Raw genomic sequence first — 15088 nt, forward strand, 5'->3', positions numbered from 1 at the left:
TCTGAATGTGGAATCAGTGGACGTCGTGCCTCCAGACCTTCTGGTTAGGCAAGTCTCTGGCTTTAATCAAGCTGCTGCCTCATGTGATATTTTTTTAACAACATACACACAACTTTGGATGGATTTACTATTTCAAAGTGCATTTAAGTCCATGCTTCTCCTCAGGAGACGTTGTGAACTTTAATGACCCTGCCCCTCTTGCTGCACATCCACATGAACGCAGGCTTAAAAACCAAATACAGGACATAAAGTCAGATGTGACTCATAAAACCACTCATTTAATTTTAGAGCCTTTGGTAAGAATTTCTGGTATGCATAAAATATTGACATGTACTTTGTATACAACATGTTATTTAGAATACTTTGCATCTCTAGTTTTTAAATAACATGTTATTGAACATTGAATCAACCGTGTAAAATCTCTCTCAGGATGATCTGGCAGACTATTCTAGGCTCAGGGTTAAGGAACTAGCAAACCAAACAAACATTTTAAGACAGTAGTGTGACATGATTAATGTTTCTGTGTTTCATTACCTCTGGTAACAGAGGAAGTTCCCCTGGCGGAATCATAAACTTTGACTTAACCGAAGATTATGAGATATGGCGCCATCTAAAGGACAGCGATAGCACTGTCTTTCATCGGACTTTTGCAAAGGACACTGCACATACCAGAACACTAATATTGAGTCAAAATGCAACAAAAAGGATTTATGGTTTCAGAAGATATCATTTCAATGATGACACATTTATCTTTTAGAAAGTAAATTGTATTTATAATCTGTGAATTAAAAAGTGAGGTGATTTGTTTTTCTTCCCTTTATAGTAACAGATTGTAAAATCACAGATTAAACAAATATTTGATGACATTTCTCAATGTTCCTTATGTAGTGGCCACACCTGGAACACAGCAAGCATGTGCAGTGCTGCTCCTTCACTCATTGTGGCAATAGCTTCTGTAGTGTCTCTGTCCCCCTACGCAGGCCACAGGCTTGGTGCCCTAAAAACAAGTGTAGAGTTTGTTAAATGGTCAACAAAATGATGAACTGTTTTTATAAACACACAGTAACATTTCCCTAAAATGGGGAATTGCATAACATGGAGTTTATGAATGGCTCGGATTTGATTGACATAAACTGTACCTTGTACATGCTGCAGACCAGTGTGAATAGAGAATTCATGGCCTTGTTCTGCAGGTCTTCGGTGTGCTCCTGTAAATTAAAAACAAATGAGTTTTCCAAAGGCTATAAACACGTAGCATTTGGGCAAAGGATGCAGGTATACAGTTGACTTTTTCCACAGCAGATTGACAGGTGTGGACAAAAATGACAGATAATCATATGAAATAACCGAGCTACATGTCACCTTACTTAAAGAGGCAAAGTGTATGGTAGCAGATACAGTCTTGATATGAAGATTTTTAGGGATGGTAATGTAAAGGTCAGAAAATCTTTGGCCACTCCTTATCAGGAGCACCCCTTGGCACCAAGACTGCTGCTTATGATTTTCTCACAGTCCAACTTAATAATTACCGTCAAACAGGCTTGTAAGAAAATGTAGTAATACTCTCATAGAGAAATAAAATACAGTTAGGGGACTAAATAACAAAATCTCAATTGAAACTTTGTTTTGAAATGTTTTTATATTTTTATCATGTTGAATTACTTCAAATGTAGCTTCCCACCTATCAGTCACAGCTCTCTTTCACTCACACATAGAAGCTTTGGGCAGATCAAGTGTCAAAAGAACCACTAACATATCATCACTGTAAATGCAGCATCACTTGTTTGAAAAATAAGCATCATTGGCAGCGGCAGAATGGGGACATTGCAGGGAGAGTGGCTTTAAAGTAAGTCAGGATGGAAATGGAAGTCAGGAATGATGTGTTCTATTCAGGTCTGAAGAGTTATAGTTTCAAGTGGTCTCCTAGTTTTTTTTCCCCACGGACCATAGGTTTCCCCGTTAAATGAACAGGAGGCTTACCCCATTAATTGTCACCCAGGGCACATATTGGTGGGGAGGCTTGAGGGCTTTGGTCTTCAAGGCATTCTGATGCATCAGCTGGTTTCCCGCATCCCCTTTCACACACTTCATGACGCTGTCCCAGCTCAATGTAGGGCTGTAGAGGTTCACGCACTACAAACACCAGTGTAGGGAAATAAACACAGAAATAATAAATAATACGTTGGGGAAGTGGCAGTGACCGAAAAGACAAGGCAGACTGTTGTGAGAGACAAATGACTGGGGAAATGAATGCGTGCGTGCACACACACACACACAGACTTCCTTACGCTCTCGCCTGCTTTGACGACATCAGTGGAGGATTCCATGCAGTAGATGATCTGGTAAGCAACGTCTGTCATGTTCAATAAACAAGTCTGAGAATAGATAGATAGATAGATAGATAGAGTATTTGTTTAGTATGTATTTATTTATTTATTAAAATTTGTTATGATTACATGATTCTGAATTGTAGTTACAGTATTATTCAGCGGTTTTCTCTCTTGGTGTGTGACTTTACCTCAATCATGTTGCCCAGACATTCCTGTTCTCCATGCTGGCACTCGTAAATGTACTTCTGTCCATCAGGTTTCTCCTGGGGTGGGATAAAGGGAACAGGTTTATAACTAAACACACTTCTTGATATTTATTTATAATATATGTACGTCACATTATTATCACTTTCTCTCCAGTAACGTTCAAGGGAAATCAACTTTAGGATAATCCTGTCTGTTTGATGATTCTGTGACGTGTGATGATTTTGTTTTTACTCAGGCTTTTTTTTTCTTGGATCTATTCTAGTTGGTCCTTTTTTAAGTAAAAAAAATAACATTATTTATCTTTTCAGGACAACACTATCACCCACTCCATAATATATTGAGAAAGTACAATCTCAGTATATTAAGTTGCATTGTTCACTGCTTACCTGTGCATTGCCGTAAGGCACCAGAGTTACAGACATGATATCGTTCAGCAAGACCCAGGTGGGTAAGAGCGTCTCAGTGAGAAAACCTCTGCAGCCAGGACACAGACTTTCATAGTAAAGCCCCACCTCCACTTGATCTGCTGTCTGATGGGACCTGGTGAAGTTAGACTCAAGGCACTGCTTCAAAACCTGCACAAGGGGGAAAAAGTGAGAAGGTTTACTTACTTACTTCGAGTGTGTGTGTGTGTGTGTGTGTGTGTGTGTGTGTGTGTGTGTGTGTGTGTGTGTGTGTGTCTGCTGGGTCAAGCCACTTTTCATTTGGTGAAAATATTGCGAGAGGTAAAAGTTTTTATATTTTCTGAAATTCAATCGATAGTTTGGTGCCATTATCCTTTTGTATCAGAGGGAAAAATAGAGACAGAGATTGTTTATTATCTTCAATGAAAGAAATAATTATTTTTTTAACTTTCATTGTATCTGATGTATTTACTTTTATGTCCTCCTTGTGGTTTCCCTCTATGCTTTGGCAACACAGATGTATTGATTTTGTTATGCCAATAAAGCAAATTGGTATTGGAAAAAATCAAAAGAGAGAGATAGAGAAAGAGAGTCTATTGTGTGAAGGGGGAAACCTTTTTTTGAAGTTTTTACTTCCTCCTTCCCTAAATTGTTGTATAGCCTACTAACGTTACCCACTTTATACAAACACAATACCATTTGGGTAACGTTACCTGTTCCATGAGTGTATTATATCGTTCCCTGTAATACTTAGAGCGACAGTAAATACACGACGATTTATGAGTGACGTGGAGGAAGAATGCTGACGTTAGTAACAAACTCGAAATGTCATTTCATGCTAACGTTTCATTGTTTCAACTTTAGTAACGTAACGTTATTGCTGTATTTGGTCCCTTCGAAGTGTTATTTTGTACTTACAACAGGCTCAAGGAGAAACTATGGTCAAAACAAAAGGGTCACTGGTGTTGTGAAGTTTGTAGTTTCACCACCGGTAAAAGTGAGCTAAGCTAGCTAGCTAATTGGTCACATAGCAGCGTCTAGTCACATAGTTAATAACGTTATTATTACTGAAGCAGTTTTGTAGAACAGTAATTTAGAAAGACGTGGACGACACCGGAACTATACATGGTGTGTCATGTGATGTCAACAAACGCCGCCATTCAAAAAGATAATTGAAGTGGTCATAAAATAAGATAATAAGATAAAAGCCCCCTAATACATAGCTAATAATCTTACCCCGCACTGGATAGCTGAGTCCAGAGATGAGCACCACTTTGATGGAGGATGGGAACATGAGGAGAGAGCGCAACCGCCGTACTGAACATTTAACCAAACAGTTAAAACGAGCAGCAGAAGAGCCTTCATCTTGAGTTGCAGCACAGAACTTCAATTTGGAACAATAAAAAACACCAATGTTGGTAACACAACACTGACCTACAAACTGTGCCGAGCAACTTTAAATACGGCACCAACACTTCCTCGTGAGGGCTTTCTATTTACTGATTGGCTCTCGATCATACAATCATGACAGCGTCACTTGTAACTAGCGAGAGTTCCTGCTGAGCGAGCGAGAGAGCCCTCGCTGCTGCTGGTTTGGGGAAGAATTTGATTCTACAGAAATGAGTCAAAATGTCATGAGATTTGTGTGGACATACGTTTCAGCACAAGTTTGTACATCCTGATAGTGCGTGCCTTTCAGAAGGAAATAATGTGACAATCAAAAAACATTGTTTCACACAGTGGTGGAGGAAGTATTTCTTTACATCCTTCCACACTGTAGTATCCTGTAGAATGCAGGCTACTTAGTTGCATTCTAACACTGGTTTCACAAATCTTGGAACAGACCGGAAAGGAGGTAAAAACTTTGAGCATTTGATCACAAAAGCTTTGAAAACTTCATTTCACAACATGCACTGAGTTTACACTACTGTGTCCTCCGAGTTGCATTAAGGTAGGCTATTTAAATTACTCCTATGCACTGGATTAAGTGTATTCAGCCAATAAAGAGGAAGTAAATGTAGGCTGCTTATTTGCATTTCAACACTGCAACACTGGTTTTACAAGTCTTGGAACAGACTGGAAACCGGGTAAAAATGTTAAGCATGAGTTAATCATTTTATCACATAAGCTTTAAAAACCAAATTTAACAACATGCATTGCCATCACACTACTGTGTCCTCTGAGTTGCATTAGGGTACTTCAATTACTCCTGCATACACTGGATTAAGTGTATATTGCTAATAGAGAGGAAGTTAAATTGAGTACACCTAAACCACAGCTGTCGTGTTGTTTATATATCATCCTGTTGTTTATAAGTCAATAAGTTCCTGTGTAGCAACTGCTCTTGCACAAATAACTTTTTTAGGAGGAGTTGCAGTCCCGTGATCAGTTCACCAACTTTGTTGTTTTATGGGATAGTACTGGCATGATTTACACATCACCCGGCTAATCATAAAGCAATGGCATGCCTCAGCTCAGTTCCTTAGTCCAAAGGTCTTGCTCAAGAAGGGTCCTGAGATGTGGGGCAGCGGACTTTGTTCAGACCGGTATAATGGTTGGAAAACAAATAAAAATGAGAAACTCTTTCCAGGAGTGGAGCATGGAGCTGGCAAAAGTGGCTTTATATGAAAAAATGTCTTTCAACATCAAGGACAGGGCAGAAAAATAGCTGGCGAAATGGGGAAAATATGTGCAATATATAATATTGCTAACAGATGAGAGTGCGGTGCTTATAGTAAAACTGTACATTTGATCCATGTGTTTTTATTTATTTATTTATTTAAATATTTTCTATTTTATTTTTATTTTTTTGTTATCTTTTAGTTGATTTCTATTACCTCTTTTGGCTAAATCCTTTATTTTTTTACTCAAACTATCATCACTATGGGATATAGGTTAAGATGTCAATTGTTATGCAGACTACAATGTTGAATACAATGTAACAGTGGTGTTTAAAAACTTAATAAATTACTAATTACACAAAAGGGTCCTGAGAAACACGCACTGCAGCAAAATATTATAAACCCTTGGACACTATGAAAGGTTTTACCTGGTGACGCTCACATGATCTCTCTCTGCCTTCCTCTAAAAAAGAGACAAAAAAAGCAGGGAGGACACGACCCAACTGCATGACTCACTCTGCTTCCTCTCTGCTTCGCTTCTCCGTTTTAGCCCAGAATGTTTCAGATAAAACTAAACCAGTAACGTGCAGTAATGCATCTGTGCTTCTTGTATATTGTATGTTTGCCTTTGCCGTATTTGTGTTATACTGTACGAGAAAGTCACACAATGTTTTCTCTCTTCCCTCTTGTGGTATCTAGGCATTCAGATAGTTTTGGTCTTCATTGCCCAGGTTTTCATTGAAAACCCCTATATAATGAAAGAGAATGCAAAATATCATTTGTGGTTCTCACGACATTATAGGTCCCGTGACCGGGTGCTCTTTGAATGCTTTTATATAGACCATACTGGTCCCCTAATACTGTATCTGAGGTCTCTTTTAGATAGACCTCAGTGGTCCCCTAATACTGTTATCTGAGGTCTTTTTATATAGACTGTTATCTGAGGTCTCTTTATATAGACCTAGTGGTCCCTAATACTGTATCTGAGGTCTTTTAGATAGACCTTAGTGGTCCTAATACTGTATCTGAGTCTCTTTTATATAGACCTTAGTGGTCCCCTAATACTGTACTGAAGTCTCTTTTATAGACCTTAGGGTCCCCTAATACTGTATCTGAAGTCTCTTACATAGATCTTAGTGGTCCTCTAATACTGTATCTGAGTATCTCTATATAGACTTAGTGGTCCCTAATACTGTATCGAAGTCTCTTTATATAGACCTTAGTGGTCCCTAATCCAGATCTGAAGTCTCTTTTATATAGACCTTGTGGTCCCCTAATACATGTATCTGAAGTCTCTTTATATAGACCTTAGTGGTCCCTAATACCGATCTGAAGTCTCTTTTATATAGACCTTAGTGGTCCCCTCCATCACCCAGATCTGAAGTCTCTTTTATATAGACCTTAGTGGTCCCCTAATACTGTATCTGGTGGAGGCTGGGTGTGAGGCCTTTGCTCGTTTGAAAACCATGGGTGGACCAAATTCTCTTGGCGGGCAAAGCAGAGAAAGGGCCAATCTGGAATCTGGTCTCTTATGAGGTCATAAGGGGCAAGATTCCAGATCAGCTCATCTGAGCTTTTTTTTCCTCAAAGGCAGGGCAGGATACCCAAGGCTTGGTTTACACCTATCGCCATTTTTTAGCCACTGGGGGACAATAGGCGGGTTGGGGGAACGTGCATCAATGTTTTAAAACCTCATGAAGTGAAATTGTTATGCAATGGGACCTTTAAGGATTGTATTTTAAAAAAAAGAAGAAGTCAGTAACAATATCTTTCTGGAAAACAAATGTCCTGGTCACTCTGGTTAAAGACCTCTTTATCAACAGTGTTCATTCGAGTTGCTTTCTAGGGAAGAAGTTCCAATGAAACTGTTAAAGTTGAGAAAGGGATTTTTCTTAAGTTTTATGTGAAGGTTTCTTGAAGTGTTTCTCACCAAAATGCATTGTGTGTCTCCATGAATCTTAGCAAACGTTTTAAATGCAGTCCTTTCCTCATAAAGAATTTGCAAGATCACTTTTAAAAATGTCAAATCCTGCATGTTTTTTTGTTTTGTTTTTAATCTGTGGTGGCTTGCTGCCAGTCTTCTTCGCTGCCTTTGTAGGTGCATTGTTGGTGGGCCATTTTTGTAAGCAGAGCATGCATACATGTCATTGGGTGGGTGCATAATACAAACAAAATGGAGACCCACTTCTAAAAACATTGCTCCATAGCACTGCAAGTGGTCAAACAATCCACATGGTGCCTTTAATTTGGGTGAACCAAACCAAACCAAACTGAACAAATAGTCTGGCATTTTAAAAACGGCCCTGTAAAGGTGTAAAGGACAAATGCTACAAATGAGCGATGTCATCATGTTTAAGTCCAGCAAAGTCAGCCAGAGTATAACTAGGACAAGAATATATGAGTACAGCATGTGGAAGTTTATTAGGATAGGCTTAGCTTTATGAAGCAAAGAACATAAAGAACACAAAATCAGACAACAGCAAAGGTCATTTTATATATCTTTTATTGTCTTTTAAAATCATTGCATCAGCCTAAAGAAAGAACCGTACAGATGTAAGAGTACCTGTCTGAGGACAAACACAACTCTGAAGCAAGCTGTACACAAGAGAGAAAGAAAGAAAATGTCACATCTGAATTAAGACAGACCAACAGAGGGAGGATAACACAACAGAAGAGAAGAAGAACCATTTCGTGCATAGGGGTTGGGCACACGTCAGCCAATAGGCCTCTACTGGCTGAAACAACAGTGCTCCCTCTGAGTTCAATTGCACTTTGGTGTAGAGTAGCTTTATTTGACTGCCCCATTCAATTCCATTCATTGTTTTTTGAAAGAAATAACAGACCACATCATTGATAACTACGCATTAAGAACCTTGTATCTGCTGTTTCTGAGGCAGTGACACATCAGGCAACTTGTCGAGCAACATGGTAAAGCAAAGCAGACAAGACGTTGCTTTGTTATGAGTGTAAAAATGTGGATATGCATGTTTTTAAATTGTTGCTGCTCTGTAATGTTGCCCAGGCCATTGCCAGATGGATCACTGCCAATCTGGTCTCCAACGTTCAGAGTCGGGTCTTGAATATGAACTACTGTACACCAGTGAAAAGCACTACAACATTCACATCAGAATAATCACACAAACGGCACGCTTTCAGGTCAAACTGAAGCAGACCGAGCAGTGATGGTGTGAGAAGACTGAACACAGGCAGAACAAGGGGAAATGAAAAGTGCCGTTGTTGTACATCATATTTGATATGGAAATCACACAAGCTGAGACTGTAGTGGGTACATTTTGGTCTTAGAAATTAGTTAACCATTTTCCTTTGAGTATTATTTCTTTTGTAGTGCAAAATCAAGATATGTATAGGATAGCTTTTGATAGTAATTCCTGAACTTCCAACTGTTTATGTACTAAAACTGTACTCAAGCAAGATCACCAAGTGGCGTGTTTTTACTGCTATTCACAACGTGTGGGTGTCACCCCATATAAATTCTTTTAACTGAGTCCTTACCAGAGAAACACCCGGCAGGGTCCTGCTGAAATCTACGGTCCTGTACATATTACAAACAGCAAAAGATGCGACAGCGTCTCAAGTTACGATTCAGTCCTGCATATACACGGCTCAGTGTAAGGTGAAGTAGTCAGCAGGTAAAGAATGACAAAGCCTGATGAGTATTATGAAAACATGAATCTTGTTGAGTTATTATTTTGAAGTTGAGGGAGCACTGTTTTCATAAGTCAGAAGAAAAAAAAAAGAGTAACGAACCGAAACAACAAACAATTTCAAGTTTAAAACGACAGAGGAAATAAAGAAATATAAATCAATCTATCACTGCCACTTTGAGGGACAGACAGATTCTCAAACGCATTTTTACTATTTGGTTAATTACATATTGTAAACATTTGTATTTTCTTTTCTTTTTTTCTGTACGGAGGAAAAAAAATTCAAGCTAGCTTATTTTTTTCTTTATAGGCTCTGTAAGGTTATCATTAACAGATATGAACAAACCAAAAAAAAACAAAAAAACAACACTTGGACAGACAAATCTATCAGCTTTTTTAAAAAGCCAAATACAAAAAATATATACTCAGGCACCATAAAAGAACACCTTCCATGTACAAAGATCTGCGTGAAGGAGTGATCTCCAACTGTTTGATCATGTACCTCTTTACTCTGTCAGGTCACCAGGTTTTACTTTGACTTTGAGCGACCACAGAGATCTCCCAAAGGACGATCAGCTGTAAGATGGTCACTTTGTCCCAGCATCAGCGTCCAGTCGGCGGTGGATCTCTGCGGCAGCCTCCTACTGGAGGTGTTGCGGTGGAACCTTAACACTCTGTTTACACACAAAAACCAGATTCTTCCAAATGACAAAAATGACAAAACTTGCGTTCCAAGAAAAAAAAAAAAAAAAAAAAATCCTCTCAAATATTTAATAAAATGCAAAGCAGCCAAGACTGCGTTTAACATATAGACTCAGCTCTGTACATATTAACACATGTACATGGGCTTGCTTCTTCCTCTGACTGTACCTGATAATCATGCTTAATAGATATTACATGTATGTCGTTAAACTGTTGGTTGCTGATCGTGATGAAGCGGATAGTAAAAATGCTTGCGTTTTAATAACTGCTCAATACGAAGCACCCGCAGAAGTCTGAAGATCACGTTCACGTCAAAGCCTCGTTCTGATTTGTTTCAAGCCCTATCCAAATCAGAATGACATCATTCAAAAATATAGATATCTAAGTATATATTTCAAAATATTTATTCTCTAGTATGTCTCTCATTCTTCAAACCTTAATATATGTTTCTTTGTAGTCAGTGAAAGATGTGCTTTGTGTGTGAGGCCATTTCAATTAGTATCATTTACAGTGTACCAAAGCCGATGAAAAAATATCTTATTTCTTGAATGATAATTTGTCATATAGAAAAATGTTTTTCAAGAAGCTCCGACACAAATGCATATCTACTAGATGAGCAGGATGAAAGCTTTGCGTTTCAGAGCAACTTCTACCAAAAGTGGGCTAAAAGTCTTAACTCCAAGTCAATACGCAATAAAGTCTTCATCTTCTGCCCGTTTCAATGCCTGACCTGGTTTCATTGCTACTAAAGTTGCATTGCTTCTAACTATTGAACATCTGTGCTTAACATGGCATATATGGCAGATCAAAGTGTTTACTGCAAAAATGTTCATCTTAACAAGTGACGCAGGAAGCTGTTCAGCTCTACATTTCTACTTTCCTTTAAGCAACTGAAAACCATTGATCAAATTGCTTACATGGAAAAGAACCAGCTGGTTCATGAACTTCTTTGAAACAAGACCAGCTGCAACCCATTAGCATGGTTTTGTAAATGGTTGGTTTACTAAAGTTTGGACTTAATGTACACCTAGCCATGCATTTAGGTTTACTTTCAATTAAATAATCAACAGCAGTTTGTCTTTCCAGGAAACAATGTTTTGGTTACTCTGGATAATCCAAAGACTTCACTGTGAAGAGTTTTCTTAGGGATTATTTCTTCAGTAGAAAGTAGTTCCAAGGAAAATTAAAAAGATTGATATTTCAAAATCTGCATGTTTCGATATCACTGATAGTTAAATGTGGGATTTGGGTGAACTGATCCTTTAGGAAAAACAATGTTATTGGTCTTGTTAAGTTGGACAATTTTCCTGTGTGGACACAAATTGCATAATGAGTCATCCTTAAAGTTGATTTGAAAGGTATTACAGTTTACACAGTCCATATAGTAAAACTAACTCTATAATGAAAACATTGCAATCAGCCAAAAAGCATCAGAATTACTGTACATGACAGCTGTTGACCGCAAAAATACTAAAAGCATATACTGTACACTGTATATCATAAAGAAAACTGTCAATCACTCCTGATATACTGTGTGGAAAGCCCTAAAACTATCAACTAAAACACTATTGACAACTGAGCTTCACCACTGTCTGAGTTTATGGTTGTTGGGTGTTGACACACGAGTGTGTGGAACAGAAAAAAAGTGCAGTCACAAAAGTGTTGGTCCAACAAACTGGATAATGGATGTGTCAGCAGTGGCGGGTGACTCAACCAGATTGCCTGTTCGCAAAGGAACTGACTCTTAATATAAAACACTGAGAAATGTTGCATGCATTAACTTGAGAGCTTATCAAATGAGCTTCAAACAACTGGGCTGGGCCACGGATGTGTACGGTTCACATTTCTATCTTATCTGAGATTTCTCAAAAATATACCAGACAAATAAAAAAAAAAAACACACCAAAGAAATCTAGCTTTGGTGCACAGTGAGAGAGAGCACCAAGCTACTGTACAGCCCCCACCATAGAAATAAGGAAAAAGCAACAACTATAGATGTAACAAAAGAGGCACAACTAAAATCTAGAATGTGCTCAGATTTGCTCAAGCTGACACACACACACACACACACACACACACACACAAAATACCATTTTGTCTTTGATAAATGGTAAATGTGTGAACGACGGGGCACAGCAAATGGTATTGGTGGCACGATCTTGTAGAGCGACGCTCCAATGACAATGAGGAGAATACGAGCTCATCGCAATGACTAAAGGCACTTCTAATCTTTCTCGCTCACATGTGTTTATAGCCCTCTAATCAGAAGCACCGCCGTTACCTACTGATTCATCCTGACTGAAATCAAAATGACGTCTCGATTCAAACTTTTCAGGCCGAGTTAGGTATCATTTGAAAATGCGACTTGTCTGCTTGGAAAAATGTCGCTACCTGAAAATTGTGAATCAACATTTCATAAACAGAAATGATACTATGCGGTAAAAACAAATGTGTTTGTTGGAAGCTTAGGTCTTAAGATGAAACATAGATATGTGACTTTCATGACCAGAAGAGGAGGTGAACATCTCACTTCAATTTCTATCCCTCTCCAACAAAAATTAAAACAAATCCAAAATGCCAAATGTGCAACCTTTAAAAACAGTGCATTTTTTTATTCTAAAACTTTCCGTTTGACTCTTCTATGCTTTTCTACAAAAATACTTTTCTTTCTCTTTTTGGCAATCTGAGTCTACTACATATTAGAAGTTTTTGAGATTTTTTTTTTGCATTTATTCTCTCAAGAAATCAACTATGTTAATCAAATTTAAAAGCGGCATCCCGTGACACCTCTTTTCATTTTAATCGACCACACAGCCATTACTGAATAACCCTGCACAAACAAACTGTGCTTTGAAGGTGACATAGAAACACGATGGTACAATCTCTACCTCAAGCCAAATGGACGTGAGGGAAATGGGAGAAATCCACTGCCACAGCACAGAACAGAGGGAGGAGACTGATCTCAGAACACTGTCTGTGTAAATCTAAAAACGTAGTATCCATATATGACTCTGTTGTGCATAGTACTACCACACATCATACTGTATTTGCAGTACAAAAAGTAGAATTATCAACCACTGGTGCCAAGTGAAACAGGAAAAACAACAATCCAAATGAAGGACTCCATGCATACTGTACTAGATAATCTCTCAGACCACAGAGCCCATGCTAAATGGCGAAAGGCCTGGTTCTTTTTTTTTTTTTCTCTTTCTTGCTACATGAAAAGACATCCTTCATTTGGCTCACATTAGCTGGGTACTGTGCTTCCTTAAACATAATCTAAGAGCATAGCAAATATTCTGAAAACATAAAGAAACACAGTTATGAAACTGTGTAGTCACATACACTGACTGCATGTGTCTGAAATATACTGTACATGAGTTATATTACTGCTTTCTTTTGTTTGTACATCAAATGTTCTACAGCTCTCAGAGTCAAGCTTGTGATGAAATGAACAGTGAAGTGTGAAAGGGAGAAAGAAAGTACCGCAAGTAAATCTGCATTAAAAAAACAAAACATCTGCAAAGACATTGTACCGCTAAAACAGTCTAATCTAACTAGAGACAAGGCAAATACAGTACCGAAGTTACAATAATCACATAGATTGATGCTCTGCAAGTGTCTTCAGCATATAGAAACAAGACACGTAAGAGGAGAACTAACAGTTATGCCCTAAGTCAATGGCTACAGATGCTACAGTATCAAATAGGATGAAAAAAGAAGGAAGAAGTTTGAAACAAATAGACGCTTAATGCTTTCCACAATTTCCATTTACAAGGAAACCTGAATCATGTGGAACTGCATTTATCAATGTACCTCTCCATCTAGTGTATTGTGATTAAAATTCTATATTCACAATATACCAAATTTGTACCATGCATTTTTATCCTGCAGTACAGTATTTACTGTATGTTGTACCTCGTCAATTCAAAAGGAGGCCCACTGAGAGAGACGGCAACAAGCCAAAGCAGTTGGAAATAAAGATAATTTCATAGAAAATATACCTATATGTGTGTATTTTTTTTAAAGCTTTGTCTATGTCGACAGCCATTCATTCTCTCCTTCCTTCTTTCAACCTCGACATGCCCCCTTCTAGTGACACAGGCTTGTGGTCATTCAAAGCTATTACTATGGCACGTACGCAAGCTTTAAATTGAATCAATCTTTTCAAAACCCATAAAAACATGAACCCCAGCTATTTACTTCCCTCCCACACCCCTCTCGCCTTCAGTGACTACACCCTGTGGTCCACGGTTTTTCAGCCGCCTTTAGGTGTGAAGCGAGCAGCCTGTTTCAGCCAAGCCAGTCCTTTCAGTGGATGACAGCTCAGGCTTTTGTCTACAGAGTTTGCAGGCAGTCTGGGGATGACAGATCGGGCCTTTGTCTATGGACAGTTATTACGTGTGTAGGCAAAAAACAAAAGTGCCTCCTGTAAATCTTCCCATCATCCCTCCATCTGGTTTCTTTCCTCTTCTCCATGATCTTGAAAAACACATTTTGTTTGCTTTATTTTCTTGTGAATTTCTCACAGTTTTTTTTCCAAAACTGACACTGTACAGGCAAGGCTGGCTAATGCAACACTCTCCTCACTGCGTTAGCCAGGCTAACCGTACAGTGCTTTAATACCGGTAGTAGTGTGTTTACTTTGAAACCATGCTGGAAGCAAGGAGTGCTCTTTGCTGGACTGGGGTTGGTGCAGGAGATTAGCACCAAAACGTATGAATTTGAATCTATTTTGACTCTATTTCTCTTTGCCACTTAAACAAGAACAAGCACTGTTCAAAGGATTATTTTTTCTCAATGCATATGAGTGAAATTCCGTTTCGCCACACTGGTTGGCGTGTACACTGATGGTGGATAATTCATCTTGAGTGCTGGTTCTGGTTCTGGTTCTGAGAACGGGCCAGGACTGGGTAGGCCAGATTTACATTTAGCTGGTCATTGTGTTGGACCAAAGAGACGTTTTTGTAGTGGAGCACCAGGTCTTTGAGGGATGAGTACAGATTGTAGGGTTCAGCGAATCCATAACCTGTGGCCGTCTTGTAGATGACGCAGTGCTTGGTATCGCCCTCCACACTGGAAAGAAAGACAGATATCATTGTTACAGTTGCTCCACATTGGCCTAGGTAAGATTTTTGTCAATTTATACATTACTTTTC

The 15088-nt window shown here is 38.7% G+C and overlaps 2 protein-coding genes across 4 annotated transcripts in view; both read right to left on the reverse strand.

Moving 5' to 3' along the window:
• Nucleotides 1-751: 751 nt before the first annotated feature.
• Nucleotides 752-4446, reverse strand: ifi30a (IFI30 lysosomal thiol reductase a). The gene is made up of 7 exons (XM_032532197.1): nucleotides 4178-4446; nucleotides 2924-3112; nucleotides 2519-2593; nucleotides 2289-2375; nucleotides 1981-2133; nucleotides 1140-1208; nucleotides 752-997 (listed from the first exon to the last, which is right to left on the reverse strand). The coding sequence occupies exons 1-7, from the start codon at nucleotides 4304-4306 to the stop codon at nucleotides 932-934; spliced, it is 768 nt and encodes a 255-aa protein (XP_032388088.1). The 5' UTR covers nucleotides 4307-4446; the 3' UTR covers nucleotides 752-931.
• A 3602-nt stretch (nucleotides 4447-8048) lies between these two features.
• Nucleotides 8049-15088, reverse strand: part of pik3r2 (phosphoinositide-3-kinase, regulatory subunit 2 (beta)) — a 38922-nt gene continuing 31882 nt past the window's right edge. For all 3 annotated transcript variants that reach the window (XM_032530539.1, XM_032530537.1, XM_032530538.1), the window contains one exon: nucleotides 8049-15005. In XM_032530539.1, coding sequence (XP_032386430.1) covers nucleotides 14792-15005 — 214 coding nt within the window. In that variant the 3' untranslated portion in view covers nucleotides 8049-14791. The remainder of the gene's footprint in view (nucleotides 15006-15088) is intronic.

This window comes from Etheostoma spectabile, chromosome 12 (genome assembly GCF_008692095.1).
Source record: "Etheostoma spectabile isolate EspeVRDwgs_2016 chromosome 12, UIUC_Espe_1.0, whole genome shotgun sequence".
Classification (NCBI taxonomy): Eukaryota; Metazoa; Chordata; class Actinopteri; order Perciformes; family Percidae; genus Etheostoma; species Etheostoma spectabile.

Excerpts from the sequence above, each read along its gene's own strand:
- ifi30a (XM_032532197.1), bottom strand. The coding sequence starts at position 4,306 with ATGAAGGCTCTTCTGCTGCTCGTTTTAACTGTTTGGTTAAATGTTCAG. Across the intron at positions 3,113-4,177 it reads ACTCAGCTATCCAGTGCGGG|GTTTTGAAGCAGTGCCTTGA; the intron begins GTAAGATTATTA and ends CCCCTTGTGCAG. Across the intron at positions 998-1,139 it reads TGGTCTGCAGCATGTACAAG|GGCACCAAGCCTGTGGCCTG; the intron begins GTACAGTTTATG and ends ACTTGTTTTTAG.